The 20,787-nt window shown below is 40.3% G+C and overlaps 1 protein-coding gene across 3 annotated transcripts in view; it reads right to left on the bottom strand.

Annotated features, from left to right (window-relative positions):
• Window positions 1–17,918, bottom strand: part of map3k7cl (map3k7 C-terminal like) — a 66,112-nt gene extending 48,194 nt beyond the window's left edge. The window contains exons 1-3 of one of the 3 annotated variants that reach the window (XM_060832989.1): window positions 17,700–17,918; window positions 17,528–17,592; window positions 16,963–17,077 (exon numbers count right to left, since the gene is read on the bottom strand). In XM_060832989.1, coding sequence (XP_060688972.1) covers window positions 16,963–17,032 — 70 coding nt within the window. In that variant the 5' untranslated portion in view covers window positions 17,033–17,077; window positions 17,528–17,592; window positions 17,700–17,918. Of the gene's footprint in view, window positions 1–16,962; window positions 17,078–17,527 lie in introns of all 3 variants that reach the window. The other 2 variants (XM_060832988.1, XM_060832991.1) reach the window with 2 other exon arrangements.
• Between the last annotated feature and the right edge of the window lie 2,869 nt (window positions 17,919–20,787).

Here is a 20,787-nt window from a genome sequence, read left to right as displayed (position 1 = left end):
CCTTTGGGACTATAACCTGATGCTGTGTGTTTTCTGACTTTTTTCCGAAGACAAGTGGAGAACAAATATTGTGTGTGGATTTTACTCAGTAAATCAAAGGAGTAAAAAGTGAAATTCGTCCCACTTCATCTGTTAACAACTAGTTAAGGTTTTCAGAAAGCAGGCAAAAAAATTGGGTTCTGGCAGATACTCTTAGAGCAAGGGTGAAGTTTGCTGATTTCACTTATTGCACTATTCAAGCAATATCGCTTCAACTGTCAACCATTTTGGGATCGTCTTTGCTCCCGAAAGTTTCCAAAAGGCAAGACTCCTGAAAGGGAAACAGGAAATGATTTGCCATATAGATTGCGTCCTTGTGCATGGTAAAATGAAGGAGGGTCAGGGATGTACAAAGGCATTACAGAATGCAGGCATTATAATAAATTAGAAGTGACATTCTCTGGAACAACAATCACATTTCCTGGACACAGTACCAAAGATTAAGGCATCAAAGTGGATTCAAGGAAGACAAGAACCATCAGTGAATATCTAGAAGTGTTTAAATAGTGTATAGTGCTTCTTAAGCATGGAGAAACAAGTGGAAAAGTCTTTCCCCAACTTATCCAGTCTGTAAGGGACCTTTACATAAAAGGCCAGCAATGGTGTTGGAGTCAGGAACAGACTTCAGCGTCCGAAAAGATACCTTGTCTCACCGAGGTATATGCTTGAAATTAAACCCCACTATTCCTGGCATTGTCACAAAGGTTAAAGATTTAATCGTAGCACACAAAATTCCCCAATTTACCTATCTTTTTAGACCGTGTTTGACAGAAAACGTGGACCAGGTTTCTGGACTTAACAACATTTACCAATTATTACAAGTAATCGGTTTTACCTACAGGTAAACATTCATGAACTGTTGACAAATAACTCTACTGGTTAAATCTTGAACCCCCTTATAAATCCCTTCCCCACCACCTCCCACCACCCCCACCTCCATCATCCCAAATGTATGCACAGACAGAAACAAAGAAAAAGGTGTTATTAATGGAGGAAAAAATCTGGAAGGCAGTTTGCAACTTATAAAATCTCTGACTTACTGATTAAAAGCAACAGCTTACAATATCTAGTAAGGCAAAATAAACTGGCTTTCTTCAGGCTTTAGGTTTTATTTTACTGCAAAGAGGAAGTTATCACTTCTGTTTCCAGAGATCAAAGACTTCTGGAAATATTATTCACACCCATAATCTGTTCAGCGACCTGTAAACCAATCATATAGTTGCTGCTGGGCAGGAGGCCTTTGTCATTGAAATTGGTCACCATTCCTCAGACCAATCAGCTACTTGGTGCCAGCTGAATTTCTTTTCCTCAACATCACCTGACACCAGTCCACCTGCAATTAATTTTCCACAGGTTGAACAACAATGGAAACAGCCCTTACAATAAGGTGGTCACTCTTTAAAAAGTGCAATAATCTTTTTGACAAATCTTGGTTTTCAACACAGTCCTTTTCCCATTTCAGTAATCAAAAATACAGAAAAATAAGAAGTTATCAGCCTTACAAAACTTAAAAGAAAGCTACTTTCCACTAAGTTCCAGCACATTATAATGAGTCTTATTCACTATAATAATCACAGGTGCTACAACATTGTCATCTACCCAATCGTATGGAAGATTCCTCAGGTATATCATGTATATAAGAAGCAGGACAACCCACCTTTGCCAATTACTGCCCCATCAGTCTACTCTCAATCATTAGCAAGGTGTCATCAACAGTGCTATCAAGCTGCACTTGCTTAGCAATAAACTGCTCACTGATGCCCAGTTTGGGTTCTACCAGGGCCACTCAACTCCCAACCTCATTGGTTCAAACATGGATGAAAGAGCTGAATTCCAGAGGTCAGTTGAGAATGACAGCCCTTGATATCAATACCACATTTGACAGAGTATGGAAACATGGAGCCCTAGCAAAACTGGAGCCCACAGGAATCAAGGGAAAAATCTCCATTGGTTCGAGTCATAACTAGTGCAAAGGAAGATGGTTGTGGATATTGGAGGTCAGGCATCTCAGCTCCAGGTCATCTCTGCAGGAGTTCCTCAGGGTAATGTTCTAGGCCTAACCATCTTCAGCTGCTTCATCAACGATCTTCCCTCGATCATAAGGTCAGAAGTGGGGATGTTCACCAATCACCACATGATGTTCATCAGCACCATTCATGACTTCCCAGATTCAGAAACAATCCAAAATGCAGCAAGATTTGGACAAGATCCAGGATTAGACTGAATCATGGCTGATCAGTTGTGGCTCATAAGTGCCAGGCAAAGACCATTTCCAACAAGAGAGAATCTAACCATTGCTATGTGACATTCAATAGCATTACCATCATGGAATCCCCCACTATCAACATCTTTGGGGTTATCATCGACCAGAAACTCAACTCAACTGGACTAAAAACATTGACTACACAAGCAGGCCAGAAACTAGGAATACTGTAGTGAGTAACCCATCTCCTGACACCCCAAAGCCAGTCCATCATCGACAAGGCATAAGTCAGGAGTATGATGGAATACTTCCCACTTGCCTGGATGGTTGCACCTCCAACAACACTCAAGAAGCTTGACACCATCCAGAAGAAAGTAGCCCACTTGACTTGTACTATACCCATAAGCAGCCACTCCCTCCATCACTGATGCTCAGTAGCAGCAGTGTGTACTATGTACAAGGTGCATGCAAACATTTGCCAAGATCCTTAGACATCACTTTTCAAATCCATAACCATTTCTATCTCAAAGGTCAAGGGCACCAGATACATGGGAACACCACCACCTGGAAGTTTTCACTCCATACCACTTGCTTTCCTGGCTTGTAAATATTTTGACATTTCTTTCCTGTCATTGAGTCAAAATCTGGGAATTCCTCCCCTAGAAGCATTGTGTGTCTATCTTACAGCACATGAACAGCAGTGCAGGGTTAACAGAGTGGGGTCACACACATCCTTGCATTGTATGAGAAAATGATCCTGAATTTTGAGAGATCCTGACACAAGGCGAGTTTGGCAATATATGAAACATACTCTGGTCCTGTTTGAGACACCATCTGGTATTTAATGAGAAAGTTTGTAGCTTTATCAGTAAAACAGACTTGGGAATGAGAGCAGTGGTTCTGGAACTATGACATTATTGCGATTATGGAGACTTGATTAAAAGAGGAACAGGACTGGCAGCTGAATGTCCCAGGATTTAGATGTTTCAGGTATAATATAAAGGAATGTAAAAAGGGTGGGGGAGATGCATTACTGGTAAAGGAGTATCTCACAGATGTGATAACAGAGGATACATTAGAGGACTCGTGCAGCAAGGTGATACAGGTAGAACAATAGGAAAGGTGAAATCAGAATGCTGAGGGTATACTACAGGTCCCCAACAGCCAGCAGGAGACAGAGGAGAGAATATGGAGACAGAATTTGGAAAGATGTCACAACAGCTAGGGGCTTGGATGGGGCAGAATTTGTAAGGACCATTCAGAAGCTTTTCTTCACATTGCATGTAAACAGTCCAACCAGGGAATGGGTTATACTGGACCTGATTTTGGAAATTGAGACCAGCAGGTGAGTGAAGTTTCAGAGGGGAGCACTTCGGGAGTAGTGGCCATAATACCGTGAGTTTTAAGATACTCATGGATAGGGATAACAGCAGTCCTCGGGTAAAGGCATTGAATCGGGGGAAGGCGCACTACAACAGTATTAGGCAGCCACTGGAGAATGTTGATTGGAAGCAACAGGGTAAATTCACTTTACAGGGTAAACATGTTGGAGCATTTCTAACGTCAGTTGGTAAGAGTTCAGGAGTGGCACATTCCTGGTGGGATGAAGGATAGGTATGGCAAGATATGTGAACACTGGAACACCAGGGACGTTATAACATTTATCAAAAAGCAAAGGGAAGCATGTGCAAGGTTGGGAGGATGGGAACTGACAAAGCTCTTTAAGTATATAAGGAAAGTGGGAAAGAACCTAAACAAGGAATTCGAAAGACTAAAGGAAGTTATGAAAAGTTGTTAGCAAACAGGAGAATCCCAAGGTGGAGGATGATCTCAGGGAAGGGAATGTCGAATTTCTAAGTTAAGTTGCTTTTAAAAAGGAAGAGGCATTGTGTGTTTTAAAACTTATTAAGGTGGATAAGTCCCCATGTTGGCGGTAGGGAAACTATTGGAAAAGATTCTCAGGGACAAGATCTAGATGCATTTAGAAGCAAATGGACTTATTAGCGACAGCATGGTTTTGTGTGGGTGACGTTATGCCTCACTAACTTGATTGAATTTTTTGAGGAGATGATGAAGACAATTGATGAGTGAAAGGCAGTTGAAGTTGTCTACATGGGCTTCAGTAAAGCCTTTGACAAGGTCCCTCCTGGCAGACTGATACAAAAGATAGTATCTTGGTAAGCTGGCAAGATGGATACAGAACTGGCTTAGTTATAGGAGACAGAGGGTAGCAGTGGAAGAATGCTTTTCAGAATGGAGGGTTAGGACTAATGGTATTCCACAGGGATCAGTGCTGAGACCTTGTGTTCTACATAAACGATTTGGAGGAAAATATAGTATGTCTAATTAGTATGTGGTTTGTGGACGATACAAAGATTGGTGATGTTGCCGATGGTAAAGAGAATTGTCAGAGGATACAACAAGATGTAGAGCAGTTGGAGGCATGGGCAGAAAAATGGCAGATGGAGTTTAATCCAGACAAATGTGAGGTGATGCATTTTGCAAGGTCAAGTACAGGTGAAAATTATATAGTGAATGGCAGAACCTTTAGAGTATTGATATGCAGAGGGATTTGGGTGTGCAGGTCCACAGATCACTGAAGGTGGCAAGCAGGCAGAAAAGGCAGTAAAAAAGGGCCTATGGCATGCTTGCCTTCATTGAAAGAGGCACAAAGTATAAGGAGAGACAAGCTATGCTGCAGCTTTATAGAACTTTAGTTAGGCCACACTTGGAATATTGTGTCCAGTTCTGGTCACCACACTATTAGAACAATGTGGATGCTATGGAGAGGATACAGAGAAGGTTTATCAGAATGTTGCCTGGCATGAGGAGTTTAGCTATGATGAAAGGTTGGAACACAGGAGGTTGAGGGGCAATCTGATAGAAGTTTGTAAGATTGTGAATGGTATGGATAGAATGGGAAGTATGAGGCTTATTCCCGGGGTGGGGGGATCAATTACTAGGGGATACGAGTTCAAGGTGTGAAGGGTGGAAGTTTAAAAGAGACATGCAAGGCAAGGTATTCACACAAAGTGCCTAGAACACACTACCAGAGGATGTGGTGGAATCAGACACAATAGCAGCTTTCAAGAAGCATCTGGACAAAAACATGAATAGGAAGGGAATAGAGAGATACGGATCCTGTAAGCGAAGACAGTTTTAGTATGGAAGGGCAAAATGTGGTGGCAGAAGCTTGGAGGGCCTAAGGGCCTGTTCCTGTGCTGGATTGTTTTTTGTTCTTACTTTATTCTGGGTGATCAAGACATTGACACCACTACTAAATGTGATAAAGCTGATTGCTGAATGAGATCAGATCAAAGATCAAGCAACACTAGGTTATAGTCCAACAGGTTTATTTGAAATTGCAAGCTTTCAGAGTTCAAAGCTTGCAATTTGAAATAAACTTGCTGGACTATAACCTGGTGTCATTTGATTTTCAACTTTGTCCACCCCAGTCCAACTCCAGCATCTCCACTGAATGAGACTGGCATTGGTGCTGACTGAAAGAGGCCTGTGCCCTGAACAAGACATATCCTGGCACAGAGTTGGAGGTGAGCTCGCATAATTCAGGAACTCTGATACTGACAGTGAGCTGAAACCCTAGAAATAACAGCAAGTGAGAGAGAGCCCTGGCATTAGGTCAAATGGAAACTGATATGAGTTCACAGTGACCCTGCAATTGTGTGATAGAAAAGCTGGCATTGAGACAACCTGGAATAGAGTCAGATAGATCCAGGCACTAAAATCTGAATGCGAGCGATTAGGACTAGCATTGGCATTGACTGCGAAAGATATGAGCACTGAATTAGAGTATCATGGTCTCTTTTCCTTCTTCAGCTTTCCAGTGAATGTCAGGAAGTAAGCTTTTCACATCCGTGTTGAACTCAGGTGAACTTCTATGCATTTTGTAAATCAGGCACACTGAACAAGATGGATTCCTGGCACTGTTGAGAGATCCAGACACTGATACTGAGTGAAATGTTGACACTTAGTAAGTGTAGAATACCCAACTGTTCCCTTTGCTAACCTAGTTTTTCCAAAGCACACATCATCTCTTACCCATTTCCTTGGCACAGGCTCCATTTTTATTTCCTCAAGTCAGAATGTTATACACTTAGACTCACACAGGCTGGAAACAGACCCTTCCGTCCAACTCTTCCATGCTGATCAGTTTCCCAAACTAACCTAGTCCCACTTGCCTGCATTTAGCCCATATCCCTTCAAACCTTTCCTATTTCCTGACCAAATGTCTTTTGAATGTGTAACTGTACCTGCATCTTTCTCTCCAGTTCATTCCAAGTATAAATCACCCTCTGTGTGAAAAAATTGCCGCTTAGATTCATAGAGTCATAGAGATGTATAGCACAGAAACAGACCCTTCAGTCGAACTCGTCCAAGCAGACCAGATATCCAAACCCAATCTAATCCCATCTGCCAGCATCCAGCCCATATCCCTCCACAAACCCTTCCATATCATATATCCATCCAAATGCCTTTTAAATGTTGCAATTGTATTTCCTCTGGCAGCCTATTCCACACATGCACCACTCTCTACGTGAAAAAGTTGCCCCTAAGTCCTCTTTTATATCTTTCTCCTCTCACCCTAAATCTATGCCTTCCAGTTCTGGACACCATCACCCCAGGAAAAAGACATTAGCTATTCACCCTATCCATGAACCTCATGATTTTATAAACCTCTATAAAGTCACCCCTCAGCTTCTGACACTCCAGGGGAAACAGCCCTAGCCTATTCAACCTCTCCCTATAGCTCAAATCCTCCAATCCTGGCAACATCCTTGTAAATCTTTTCTGAATCCTTTCAAGTTTCACAACATCCTTCCAATAGGAAAGAGACCAGATTGCAAAAAACATTCCAACAGTGGCCTAACCAATGTCCTGTACAGCCGCAACATGACCTCCCAACTCCTGTACTCAATACTCTGATCAATGAAGAAAAGCATACCAAACGCCTTCTTCACTATCCTATCTACCTGCGACTCCACTTTCAAGGAGCTATGAACCTGCACTCCAAGGTCTCTTTGTTCAGCAACACTTCCTAGGACCTTACTATTAAGTGTATAAGTCCTGCTAAGATTTGCTTTCCCAAAATGCAGCACCTCACATTTATAGAAATTAAATTCCAGCTGCCACTCCTTAGCCCATTGGCTCATCAGATCAAGATCCCATTGTACTCTAGGGTAGCCATCTTTGCTGTCCACTACACCTCCAATTTTGGTATAATCTGCAAACTTATTAACTATACCTCTTAAGCTCACATCCAAATCATTTATATAAATGACAAAAAGTTGCGGACCTAGCACCGATCCTTGTGGAACTCCACTGGTCACAGGCCTCCAATCTGAAAAAACAACCTCCCACCATCACCCTCTGTCTGCTACCTTTGAGCCAGTTCTGTACCCAAATGACTAGTTCTCCCTGTATTCCATGAGATCTAACCTTGCTAACCAGTTTCCAATGGGGAAACTTGTCAAAGGCCTTACTGAAGTCCATATAGATCATGTCTACCACTCTGCCCTCATCAATCCTCTTTATTACTACTTCAAAAAACTTAATCAAGCTTGTGAGACATGGTTTCCCATGCATAAAGCCATGTTGACTATCTCTAATCAGTCCCTGCCTTTCCAAATACATGTACATCCTGCCCCTCAGGATTCCCTCCAATAACGTGCCCACTACCGACGTCAAGCTCACTGGCCTATAGCTCCCTGGCTTGCCCATTCCTTTTAAATCTTTCTCATTTCTCCTTAAAAATATGCCCCGAGTTTTGAACTCCCTACTATTGCTATTTAACTGATTTATGCTTCCATGATTTTATAAACCTCTTTAAAGTCACCCTTTAACTTCTTATACTCCAGTAAAAAAAAGTCCCAGCCTGTCCAACCTCTCCTTATATCTCAAACCCTCCAGTTCCCTCATCAGCACTTTAAGTCTTTCCTGTACCCTCTCCAATTTAATAATATCCTTACTCTAGCAGGGCAACCAAAACTCTACACAGTACTCCAAAAGTGGCCTCACCAACGTCCTGTACAATTTCAACATGACATTCCAACTCCTTCACCAAATGATCTGAGCAATGAAAGCAAGCGTGATAATTGCCTCCTGAACCACCCTGTCTACCTGTTTCAAAGAACCACGTACCTGAATCCCTAGGTCTCTCTGTTCCACTGCACTACCCAAAGAGCTACCATTAACTGTACAAGTCCTGCCTTGTTTGTTTTACCAAAATGCAATTCCTCTATTTATCTAAATTAAACTCCATCTGCCACTCCTTAGTCCATCTGATTAAGATTGTTTCATAATCTTAGATATCCTCTGAGGGGAAGAAACTTGTAAATCTTCTAAAAATATCTATGCCTTGCTTTTGGAGCAAATATCTCATTTGAAATAGAATTGTTTTCCCTCCATATTAGATTGCGTTCATCTACCTATTCATTCTAGATATCCCAATACACATCCCCATTTTCCTCTTGATTTACCAATACAGGCTGAGCTGATATCTGTTCAAGTTTAGGAGAATGGGAATTGATCTTATTACAACATTTAAGATTCTGAGGGAACTTGACAGCACAAATGCTGAAAGAACATTTTTTCCCTTTTGGGGGTGACTAGAATAAAGGAACAATTTAATAATAAGGGGTTAACCATTTTACATCGAGAAGGGGAGATTTTTCTCAGACATGTGATGTCGGCAGGGCCATTAATTACTTTTAAGACAGAACTTTATATGTCCTTAACTAACAAAGTCAACAGAAGATGTTGAGAGTAGGCAGAAGAGGAGAGCTGGAATCACAATCAGAGCAGTCGTGCTCTTCCTGATTGGTGGAGCAGGCTTGAGGGGCTGACATCCTCTTCCTGCTCCTAATATGTCGATGTACTGTATATCTGGTCTAGTCATCAGAAACCCGAACAGACCCACTCACGTCAAGTAAAAGCAAAATACTGCAGATGTTGGATTTCTGAAACAAACATAGAGAATGCTGGAGAATTTCAGAAACTGGCAGCATCTGTCAAGAGAGAAACAGAGTTAACATTTTGAGACCGATATGACTCTTTTTCAAATCTGAAAGAGTCATACCAGGATTGAAATGTTAACTGTTTATCTCTCCAAAGATGCTGTCGGACCTGCAGTGCTTCTGCAACATTCTCTTCATCTGTTTTAGTTGCATCAATCATGTCCCACCATAAACTTGCTGAGTTTGTATCCTGTTGCATTTTCTTGTGGTCAAAGTTTATTTGAGTCAAGGCTCCTGCGTCAAATGGATGACAGCTATCTTCAGTTTGTGGGTATGGCAATCCTGATGTCCTGATGCGCAGGATTGTCAATCTAGTGGGACTAGTGGCCACTGATTACAGATAGGTTAAATGCATGGGCAAAAATCTGGCAAATCAAGTACAGTATGGGAAAAATTGAAGTTGTCCACTTTGGCAGGAAGAATAAAAAAAGCAAGGTATTATGTAAACAGAGAACACCTGCAGAATTCCAAGGTACAGAGGGATTTAGGTGTTCTAGTGCCTGAGTCACAAGACGTTAGGGTGAGGTACAACCAGTAATGAAAAAAGGCTAATGTAATGCTGCTCCTTATTATAAGAGGAGTTGCAGATAAACATGAGAAAGTTCTACTTTTGTTACAGAGGCAAGTGGTGAGACCACAACTTGAAAGCTGTATCCAGTGTGGTGTCCTCAGTTGAGGAAGGATGTAAATGAAATTTAGAGAAGGTTTAGTAGAATGGTACCTGGAATTAATGCATTTTCTTATGAGAATAATTCGAACAGGCTGGGCTTGTTTTCACTGAGGTCCATCAGAGTGAGAGTTGATTTGTTTGAAGTTTATAAGATCTTGAATGGTTTTGACAAGATAAAAATGGATAGGATGTCTCTGTTTGTGATATGTGCAAAATTAGGGAATACTATTTTAAAATGAGTCGACATCCTTTTAGGACAGACATAATGGAATTTTTTTTTATCTCTCAGAGGGTTATCTGACCTTGAATCTCTATCTCAGAAGACGATGGAGGTTGGGGTCATTAAATATTTTTAGGGCTGTGATAGATAGGTTCTTAAATATATAAATTGATAGATTTATGAAAGGCAGGAAAGTCAAAGATTATTAAGGATAGGTGGGAATGTGGAATTTGGAATACAAACCATGACCTTTTTAAATGACAGAAGAGATTTGAAGGGCCAAATGTCCAACTCCAGCTCCTAGCTCATATGAAAAGCAGCAAAGTTTTCTGTGTCATGGAAAGGTTACAGTATTTTCATTTCTAATGTCTTCACTACTCTTTCTTTCCTGCTGATACCTTGAACTGATCGTTTTTTTTTATCTCCACTACCATTAATAGCAGGAATAAGTTTCCAAATGGGAGTTTCACTATCTGAAATGTCTAGAATAAGAAGACCAACCACAAAAGGTATCAGGCAGGACCAGCTGCACAATAATGTTGATAGAATGTCATCATAGCTTAATTTGGCAGATGATTATTGCTAGCAGAATTTCTTGTTCCCATAATAAAGCAGAAACAACAGATCCAATTGCAACATTAAGATATCGGAACACCCAACGTTTGTTAATGAGTCCTCAGAACACCCAGTCACAGGAATGTTTTGTGCAACATTGCGCTGTGTGGGAAAAGGTATGGCAGGTTGACGGACAGGCAACATTACCAGATTGGCCACACTTGTGAAATCATCGCCCAAAATCTCTGCAAGTTAAATTAGATTACTTAGTGTGGAAACAAGCTCTTCAGCCCAACAAGTCCACACCAACCCACAACCCACCCAGACCTACATTTACCCCTTCACCTAACACTACGGGCAATTTAGCATGGCCAATTCACCTAACCTGCACATTTTTGGACTGTGGGAGGAAACCAGAGCACCCAGAGGAACCCCACGCAGACACGGGGAGAATGTGCAAACTCCACACAGTCACCAGAGGCGGGAATTGAACCCGGATCTCTGGCGCTGTGAGGCAGCAGTGTTAACCACTGAGCCACTGTGCCACCCACAAATTCTGGCACATCTACCTGGTAATGACTGAAGGGTTGAAAAACTCCTGATAAGTTGGCTGGGATCCAAGCAGATTTCATAGAAACTAATTTTGTTTGGAGATTCAGATTCCAGCTCTCCTTCACTCAGTGCCACTTTATCTGCTTTGACATTACATTCAATGCTGCCTCCTGCTTTCCATCCAAGGTATTAAAAAAAAGAGAGAGAGTGAGAGAAGTGCCACATGAGACTTTTTGGTTTGGCACATCACCGAATCTGTCTACCCACCCAACAACATCACGTGGACAGTCATGGAACTCCAAGGTTATGGACAGGCTTTTACTAGAGTCCATCAACCACGTCCTGTGTCATATGGAGAATTGGTGACAAGAACAGGGACATGAACCTGGGTAACAGGTAACAGATGCCTGAAGGTCGGTGGATACCTATACTGGGAGAGAAGTGTCTTTGAATAGCAATATCTGTTACTAGGCAGTCCTCTTCAGGATAACCTCTGCTCATGTTAAATGGTGAGAGGAATAGTGGCTCTAAATTAAGGTGTCATAATTCCTCATGGCTGAGAAACCGTACCCTGTGGAATTAACGTCTTTGTGGTCAAAGAACACAAGATTGAAACTTTGGAATGTTAGAAAACTCATGGATAATCTCAAGGGTGAACAGTTGATAACAAAAACTGCAATTCTATCAGGTGAACAATCAAATTGTCAAGCTGACACCACCGTGCTCAGTGAGACCTGCCTACCTGGGGAAGGGCAACTGAAGAAACAAGGAGGAAGATCTATCTACTGGAAAAGAAAGGAGTGCAGTGACCCTCACATTCATCAAGTTGGTTTTGCCATCCTGAATAGAGTATTGGCTGCACTGCTATATTTCCCTGTTGGAGTAATGGAAGATTCATGATACTTCACTCACAGCTCAGCAGGAACCAATACGGCAGTCTTGTCAGTGCTTATGCCCATCCTTGACTCAGATGAAGACATTTTAGAGAAATTTGATTCTAGCCTCGCCTGAGGTTCTTCTTCATGTATAGAAAACAGGAAAAAAAACCATCCTTCTGGAGGAAGTTAATACAGGATTCTTTGTAACGCCTATGTCTGTTGAACACCCATTGGGAAAAACGGGGTGGGGAAAGCTAATACAAATGGAATTAAGCCGCTGCATGTGCCACATTAAAACAAACATCTTCTGCCAGAACGACCACAAAACCACATGGATGCATAGCAGATCAAAGCAATGGCATCTTCTGGATTATGCCATTGTTTGGGTCAAAGATCTAAGAGATTTCTTTCACTTGATTCATACAGAGGGCTGATGACTTCTGGACAGATCATCAACTTGTTTGATTGGTGATGAACAGCCAAAGCACCAAGATATGATGAGACCCCAAAGGTCAAAGAGAAAAAATGATCAATGTTTCAGCAACCCGGAAGAATTACAAATGCCATACACCAACAATCTAGAAAATCTTTACATTTCCAACTCAATCCCAGAACAGTGAAATCAATAAAACCAGAGGTACTAAACTCCTGTGGCCAGGGTTTGAGCATCACCATGACCAGTGAAAATTCAGCTGAGATCTCCTGGAATAAAAACAGGCAGCCTTCATTACATGGTAGAACAACCCAAGATTGCAGTTCGAGAAAGCAGCCTTCCACCAAATTAAAACTGAAGCCCCATTAACAAATCCAGATGATAGAGGACATATAATGGACAGAAAGATCCAACAATTTGTACATATTGTGCACATATTTGCAGAAATACATAGATGATCCACATTATGAGGACATCTACAATAGCGTTGCCTGATCTGCACCATATTTGAAAACCTCACTTGATCTCTTCGATCTCTTCAATTTTCCATACAAAAATCTCAGCCCATCCATCAATGTCCCAAAACAAACTCATTTCAACCAAGACCTGATCAGACAAATATTCCACCTCCTGTTTATGTTGAAAAAGAGACTTTGAAATACACCAAGCATTGCCAACACTTTGGCAGCTACTACTCTCAAAAGGCCATCATTGCTGAAGAGATTAAATACCAGATTAGATGCAATAATTCAGCCTTTTACAAACTCTAGCAACTCTCCTTGAAGCATGGCAGCATTGACATTCATAGAGGAGGTTACTATCAAACATTCAGCAAGGCACAGCAGATATAGGGAGTACCTCTGTACTTGTTTGTTCATGACCCAACATAAGTCCCAATCTTTTTGTTGCAAGCATGTGCGCTAGGATCTAAAAATTGGATAAGTACTATTTTGGCTTTTGATCAGCCTAGCATTTAACTCTTTACAAGTAATGCTTGCGTAAGCATGACACAGTGATTGGGATGTTTTGGATCCAGAATAATTTGCCACCCACACATTGGAGTGACACCATCACAGGTTACTCTGAGAAGTCCAGTCTTCACAATGCCAAAGTATGGAAATTCCACCTCTCTCTATGGATGTGCATGTGAAGCTCTGAGCAAGAAAGCCTGCAGCACTCCTCAGGCAGCCGAATATTTGTGATACCCCTCCACAGCACCTCCACCTCTTCCAAAAAGCTCAGCTTAAAGGATTCCCATTTGCAATAGTAATCGTGCTAGGAGCAGAAAGGAAACAAAAGGTTTTCATTTATATAACACCTTTCATTTCTGAAGAACTACCAAAGTCTTTTACAACCAAAGAAAGTATTTCTGAGTTGCAGTTGTTGTTGCAGTTTAGGCAATGTGGCAGACAAGCAACAAACTTGCCTCAAAAATAAAAACATTATTAAGCGAATTATAGCTGACATAGAAAAATGGAAATCTGACAAAGGGTTATGAGGGCTTTGACACCTGCAGGAAAGCAAACTATTAAAGACTGAACAGATGTGACTGAACAGCACATACTTCCAACATCTGTACATTTCAAATATAACATGGAACCTGAAGGTCTGCTCCTGTCATTGCTCTACCCCAGCTAACTGGATGTGGGTTTGACTTCAGCTCCTAATCATCGGAAATAAAGTAGTGGCTTTTCGTGTCTTTTGCATGTATTAAATAAAGTTGCTGTCATTATTAAAAGTACCAAATCCAACCATGAATTACAACAGAGCCAGGACAGGCCGCAATCAACTTCTGTCTTGGGTCCTTAAGTCACCTGTAGATTTCAAAACGTTACATAGTTTTAATGTAACTCCCATGAAATCAGACCCAGTGTACAGTGAACTATGGTGTTTGAGAATGTTTCAAATGGTCCACACCAAAGCATGGCCATTAATTTTTAACTTGAGGACAAATCTCAATAATGGTTCCTCATTGAGAGCTTGCTCAAGATTGTTTCAACAGTTGACTCCATCCATTGAAAAACCTTAGATATGAACAGATCACAATGGGTGAACTTTCAAGCAGCAGCATTTATGGTGACAGAAGCAAGATGGTGCCAGCTAAGATTGGCCAAGACACAAACAAGGATAATGGCTCCAAGAGCTGCACACTACCCAAAGCAACTAGGCTCTTTTTCTCAAATTAAGGCATATCTTCCAAAAAGGATCAACTATTGACCATAGTGTATACTTCAGGAGCACCTTAATTGACTTCTATACTTTAAATTCTATTTTAGAGTATTAATGGTTACGATTTTTAAACCAGAATTAGGATAAAAATCAACCATGGACTAATTGGGAGACAAACAAGCTGGAGGGAATGAATAGTCTTCTTTTGTTCTCATATTTTGTGACAGTGAATTTTCTGTTCTCACCTCAAACATGCTTCATGTATCTATCTAAATCGAGAATATAAAATATGCCAAAGAATTTACCTTAAAAAAATTAAGTACAAACTATATCATTCAGATACCGTACCAATATTAGAAAAAAAATTAAGCTGAGAATTCCCAAAGGAATGCACTGGGCTAAAACACATGAATGGCATCCTTTTGCCACTTTCAAGATACTAATTAATGGTTCTTGTCCTTACTAAAATGTCTTGAGGGTTTATTTATAATGGAGTAAAAGAAAGCCTTAGCGCATCAAAATATTTCATGTACTGAAAAAGGCTAAACGCATGCTGACTGCTCAGATTTTCTGCATTAAGTGGCTCTGACACTTAGCTGAGTTTATTATCTGTGAGAGCCTTGCATGTGACTCTAGCTATCAAGCTGCTCTTTTAACAGAGATATGTTGCTCGATCAGTTATTGAGTGTTAAGACATTACTGGCTACAGGTGAGCTGCCTCCTTCCCTGTCTCTCCATGCTTCGACCAAAGCAGATTCGTAGGAATTAAAACATAATGATTGCCTGGGAAGTAAACATTTATGTATAACATTCTAAGTTGCTTCCCATTGACTACTCTATTTATGGGGTGGACATCTTTGCAGCTCATAAACTCCATAGGTTAGTGTGCTGGTCCCCAAATAGTCAATTATGCTTTGGATTTGATTGAATTGAAACTTTGTCTCATTTTGTGAGTGACTTCCAACTGGGAAGTGATGGAGCTGCCTGTATATGCCAGCAGAAAATACATTTGAACTGTGTAACACAGAAACTCAGAACCACAGTGGCCCTGGTAAGTTACTGGTCTGCATTCAGACACCAGCTAACAGAAAGCCTCCATCAATCCCTCAGCAGTGAAAGGCAGCCTGTAAAAGGCAGCTTTGCCTCAGCCATTCTAAGTGAATGTGTCTGAATCTGCAGAAGTGAGAGCAATTATAGGCAGCCTATCTCAGATGCAAACAAAGCTATCTCACATTCCACCCTTCACCTTCTTCTTTCTCCTCCAAATAACAAAAGATGTTAAGTAAACTCCCATCATTTGATTTTTAAATACAGCAATTGTAAATGCTACTGCTAAATATCTGAGTGAAAAGAAAGCAAAATAAAAATCAAAAAATAGACAAATTTGTAAAACTTAAACTTTCAGAACCACCCAGAGTCCACTGACAGAAATACATTGAAAATGCCAGCTGGTTCCCATTCAATCAGCCAGATGTTAGATTAGAACTGGCCTGAGCTTCATCAGTCATTTAAGAGGGAATGGAACACAGGCGTATTATGTGCTCATTAACGCTGCTTGAAATGACGCTTTAGGACATGTTGTGCAAAAATTCTTCAGGTCAAGCAGAAAGATGGATAACGCATTGGGTACAATTGGCATGAATCTCCATGTATGAATTTCTGCACTGTTTCCCATTCCTCAGTTGTTTATCTAGCACTGGTACCTTAAACAATGCAGAATAGAGAATATGCCCACATCATCCATCACCTCAGACATCAGTAAAGATCATTTATGCATTTGAATTAATTAAATGACTAACCTGGAGTTATTTACAAGCACAACAAAATCAGGAAAAGACAAAATGCAAAACTTATTAATTGTCATAATTAACTTATTAATTATACATAATTAACTTTACAGTTACAGGTTGCACTTTTAAAAATTAGCGCTACCAGGATGTATTAAATATACCATAATAAATTAGTCATTGGGTTACAGTTAAATAACGTATGTTATATTTAATAATCCATGTCTTTTTTCATATGTACACAAAAATCTAATGTTTTGAAATTCCTTTCATTTCTTAAAAGTGAAATCCTGCTTTTTAAAAATAATTTTACAAGTTTACAAATGTTTAAATTTACAAGACAGTAATGCGAACAAGCAGATTCCACATTGTATCTGAATAAATTTGTCTTCATATTTTGTAACTAATATATGTTGTCATACCTGTAAGGTCATCTAGGCTCAAGGAAATGTGGACAGGTTTATCCGAAGGTAGCCTCCTTGTGGTAATCATATGGCCAATGGGACTATAGGTCTGACTGTAGTTTCTGCTCTTTAGCTGTGAGGAAAGATTGGTATTGTAATTCATTGTAGGTTTCTGGCATTTATCTGGAAAGTTTCTTTAGCACCACAAGGAAAGAAGTGCCAACATTCTGTGGGCAAGTCTCTGTCAAGAATGAGCTCCCTATCCCTTTATGATACCAACTGTGAAATTATAGAATGATAAACTGGGAAGTGTCTCAGTGACAAAGCTGGAAAACACAACACCAGAGTTCACTGGATTTTCTCCTAAGTAATAACTTACAAAATTTATAGCACTGTATCGTGTGTTCTACTTCACTTTATATTTCACAGCTCAGCATGAGAAAAGTTAATTGCTCACAATCAAGAGGATAGCTACAAATAACAATGAAACATTTGCAAACTTTAAGGCCAATGCAGCTACTTTTTGTGATAAGATCATAGTGCCACTTTAGAATAGACCGACAGATTGCACTTAATGCCTTACCTTGCACAATTTCACACCTGCCGATGCAACGTTCTGAACTGACTTGTGTCCTGCCTGGTCTTTGCCTTTGCAGAACATTAAAGATTAAATGTGAGATCGAGCACCTGCTGCATGGCAACAAACTGACAGTGTAATAGACGCTGAAACAGCTGCTAGGACAGCATGCTGTTACCTGCACTTCCCCTGGGCCCTGGGCTCCCTCAGGCCTGCTTTCTGTCAGCCCGACTTTCCCTTCCTTTTCTAGGCAAAAAGGCACGGAGCTTTATTCACTCACACAATATAGGATGCAATTCCTCTCTCTGATGTGACTTCTAGCATTTTCTTTCCAGTTCAGAAACTTTTAAGCACAAACAAACTGCCTTTAAATTAGAAAGAATATTGTCAGCATAACTCTGTCTGTGTCAGCCTGCTACAGCAAACTCCTTTAAACAACATGACTGCAGTCAGTAAAAATGCCTATGACCCCAATTAGCTCAGGGTGACATAGCCAGTTTGGACTGCAGCTGCAATAGTACGTAAATGTACCATGATGCAGTTTTCCAAACTGAGGCTCAGTGTGCTTGTGCTTCAGCACAATATGACAGAATAGTAGGCTGTGCAACAGAAGCAAATTACACTTGAATGACAGTAATGACAGGTGTCAGCCTCATCTGACACGAAAATCCTCGACATATTTTGGCATGTTTTCTACAACTCACATATCAGATAACCATATTCTGAGATGCAGCAATCTGTTCCAGTGCTGGCTGCTGAATTTGACAGTCAACTTCCACCCATGTTTTGTCAGTAAAAATCAATCACTTTTCTTTCAAAAAAGAAAATGAAGTACCATTGGAGTCTCACGTAGAGAACAAAGATAGGTAGAGACTGCTGTCCCTTGGGAATCTCCAAAATGGCATGGGAATAGGTTCAATTTCAAACAAATGAAGTTTAAAGCAAGCCGGGTAGATTAGTAATTAGTCTGCTGAGGGCCCCAGCAGCTATTTATAACCTCCCCTTTTTTTGTTTTCTCTTCTACTTTTAGGTTGTCCCAAGCCACGTGCCATTCCCTCACAAATTAGACAGGCAATAAACGTCTCCCAGTGCCGTTCTGCAATTGGCTGCTAACAAAGCCGTGAGCATTGATCTCGTCTGACTTACCCTTCAACTCTTCTTTTATCACCACGGAGAAGTACCTGGCGACATTGTGTACCCTTCCCTGACTGCTTCATATTGAGATTTAATGGTGCAGGGTGTAAATTCCCATCCTATCTACTCTATGACCTACAGGATGTTTCATCACATGGTCTAAACATTATAAAGGATTATGAATTTTCCCTTTGCTTTGATTCATTTCATACCATTCAATAAGATTTTAAATTATATTTGAAAGCTATGAAGCAATGGAGTTAAATTTGAATACGAGAAGTTACGAAGGCATGGGGCACAGGTTAGCTGAGGTGGACTGGAAAAGTATATTCAAAGGCATGACTGTACATAGGCAATGGATAGACTTTAAAGAACTATTTTTTGACTTAGAGCAATTATGCATTTGTTCAATGTGCAAAAAACTCAAAAAAATCAGTCAACCATGGCTATCGAAACAGGTTCATGATTGCATACGTTTTTTTTTAAAAGGCATATAAAGTTGTCAAATATAGCAGTAATTCTATGTATTAGGAGGTTTTTGGAATATAACAAAGGAGGTCCAAGAAACTGATAAGGAAAGGGAGAATAGAATATGAATGCAATTGTGCAAAACCGTAAAATTGGATGATAAAATCATCCATAGGTATATGAAAAGGAAACATTTGGCAAAAACCAACATAGGTCCACTGCAGACAGAGTCAGGGGTATTTAGAATGGGGAACAGAGGAGTGGAAGAGAAGCTAAAAGATTATTTTGTGTGTGTATTCTCACTGAGGAAGATACCAGAAATCACCCAGAATTAGTGAGCCAAGTAGGCAGGGAGAATGAGGGATTGAAGCGACTTAACAAGAATATTGCACTGGAGAAATTAATGATAATTTCCCAGGGTTTGATGGTCTGTATCCCAGAATGTTGAAACTGAGATAGCAAATGCATTGGTGATTATCTTTCAAAATTCTATACTCTAATTCTATTCTAGAGTATTCCTGCAGATTTGAAAGTAGTTGCTACCCATTACTTAGTAAGGGAGCTGGACAGGAAACTGGGAACTTCAGACCTGTTAGCCTTACATGAGCAAATAGGAAAATGCTCAAATCTGTTATAAAGGATGAGATAATAGACACTTGGTTGATAATGATCTGATTGGATATAGTCAGCATGGATTTACAAATTGAAAATTATGTTTGACAAAGTTGTTACTAACAAAATTGATAAAGGAGAGCTGAAGGACAGAGTTAACATAGATTTTCGGAAGGTTTTTAATAAAGTTCCCCACAGGAGGCTGGTTAAAACATTAAAGCACATGGGATAGGAGGTAAGTTACTAGCATGGATTAAAGATTGGCTAAAAGACAGAAAACAGAGATTAGGAATAAATAGGTCATTCTCGTGTCTGCAGTCTGTGATGACTGGGGAACAATTAGGATAAGTATTTGGACCTGAACTGATCACAATATAGATCAAAGATTTGGACTTGGGGTCAAATGTATTATTTCCAAATTTGCAGATAATACAAAGCGAAGCAGGAATGTATGTTGTGAGGAAAATGTAAAATGGCTTCAAATTAGGCTTAGGGAATGGCCAAGAACATGGCAAATGGAACAAAGTATGGAAAAAAATCCACTTTGATGGGTAAAGCAGATATGCAGAATACTTATTAAATGGCAAGAGGTTGGAAAGTGTCAACGTAAAAACGGACAAGGTGTCTTTGTAGAGAATTTATTGAAGGGTAACGTGCAGGGTGCCGTAAACTGTTTGGAAGGCTAATGGAATGTTGTCATCTATTGCAAAAGGATTTGAGTACTGAAATAATGAAGTTTGGCTTCAATTGTGTAGGAGCTCAGTTAGAGGGCACTCGGAGTACGATGTACAGTTTTGATCTTCTTATCCCAGGAAATATGTTATTGCTACTGACAGAAAGGGATTGCAACAGACTTTAGTTGAGCTGACCAGACTTTTCACCAGGATGGCAAAACTGAGCCTGTGTTCTTTAGAGTTGAAAAATGAAAGGTGATCTCACTAATAGTTACAATATTCTTTACTAGGTTGGACAGGGTAGATGCAGGTGAGCTGCTTCCCCTTGTTGAGGAGTCTAGAACCAGGGGCACGATTTAAAAATAAGGGAATGCTACT

This window comes from Hemiscyllium ocellatum, chromosome 12 (genome assembly GCF_020745735.1).
Source record: "Hemiscyllium ocellatum isolate sHemOce1 chromosome 12, sHemOce1.pat.X.cur, whole genome shotgun sequence".
In the NCBI taxonomy this organism is placed as follows: domain Eukaryota; kingdom Metazoa; phylum Chordata; class Chondrichthyes; order Orectolobiformes; family Hemiscylliidae; genus Hemiscyllium; species Hemiscyllium ocellatum.
Note: the sequence above shows the minus strand (reverse complement) of the source record. Positions and strands in the feature narration are given on the sequence as shown.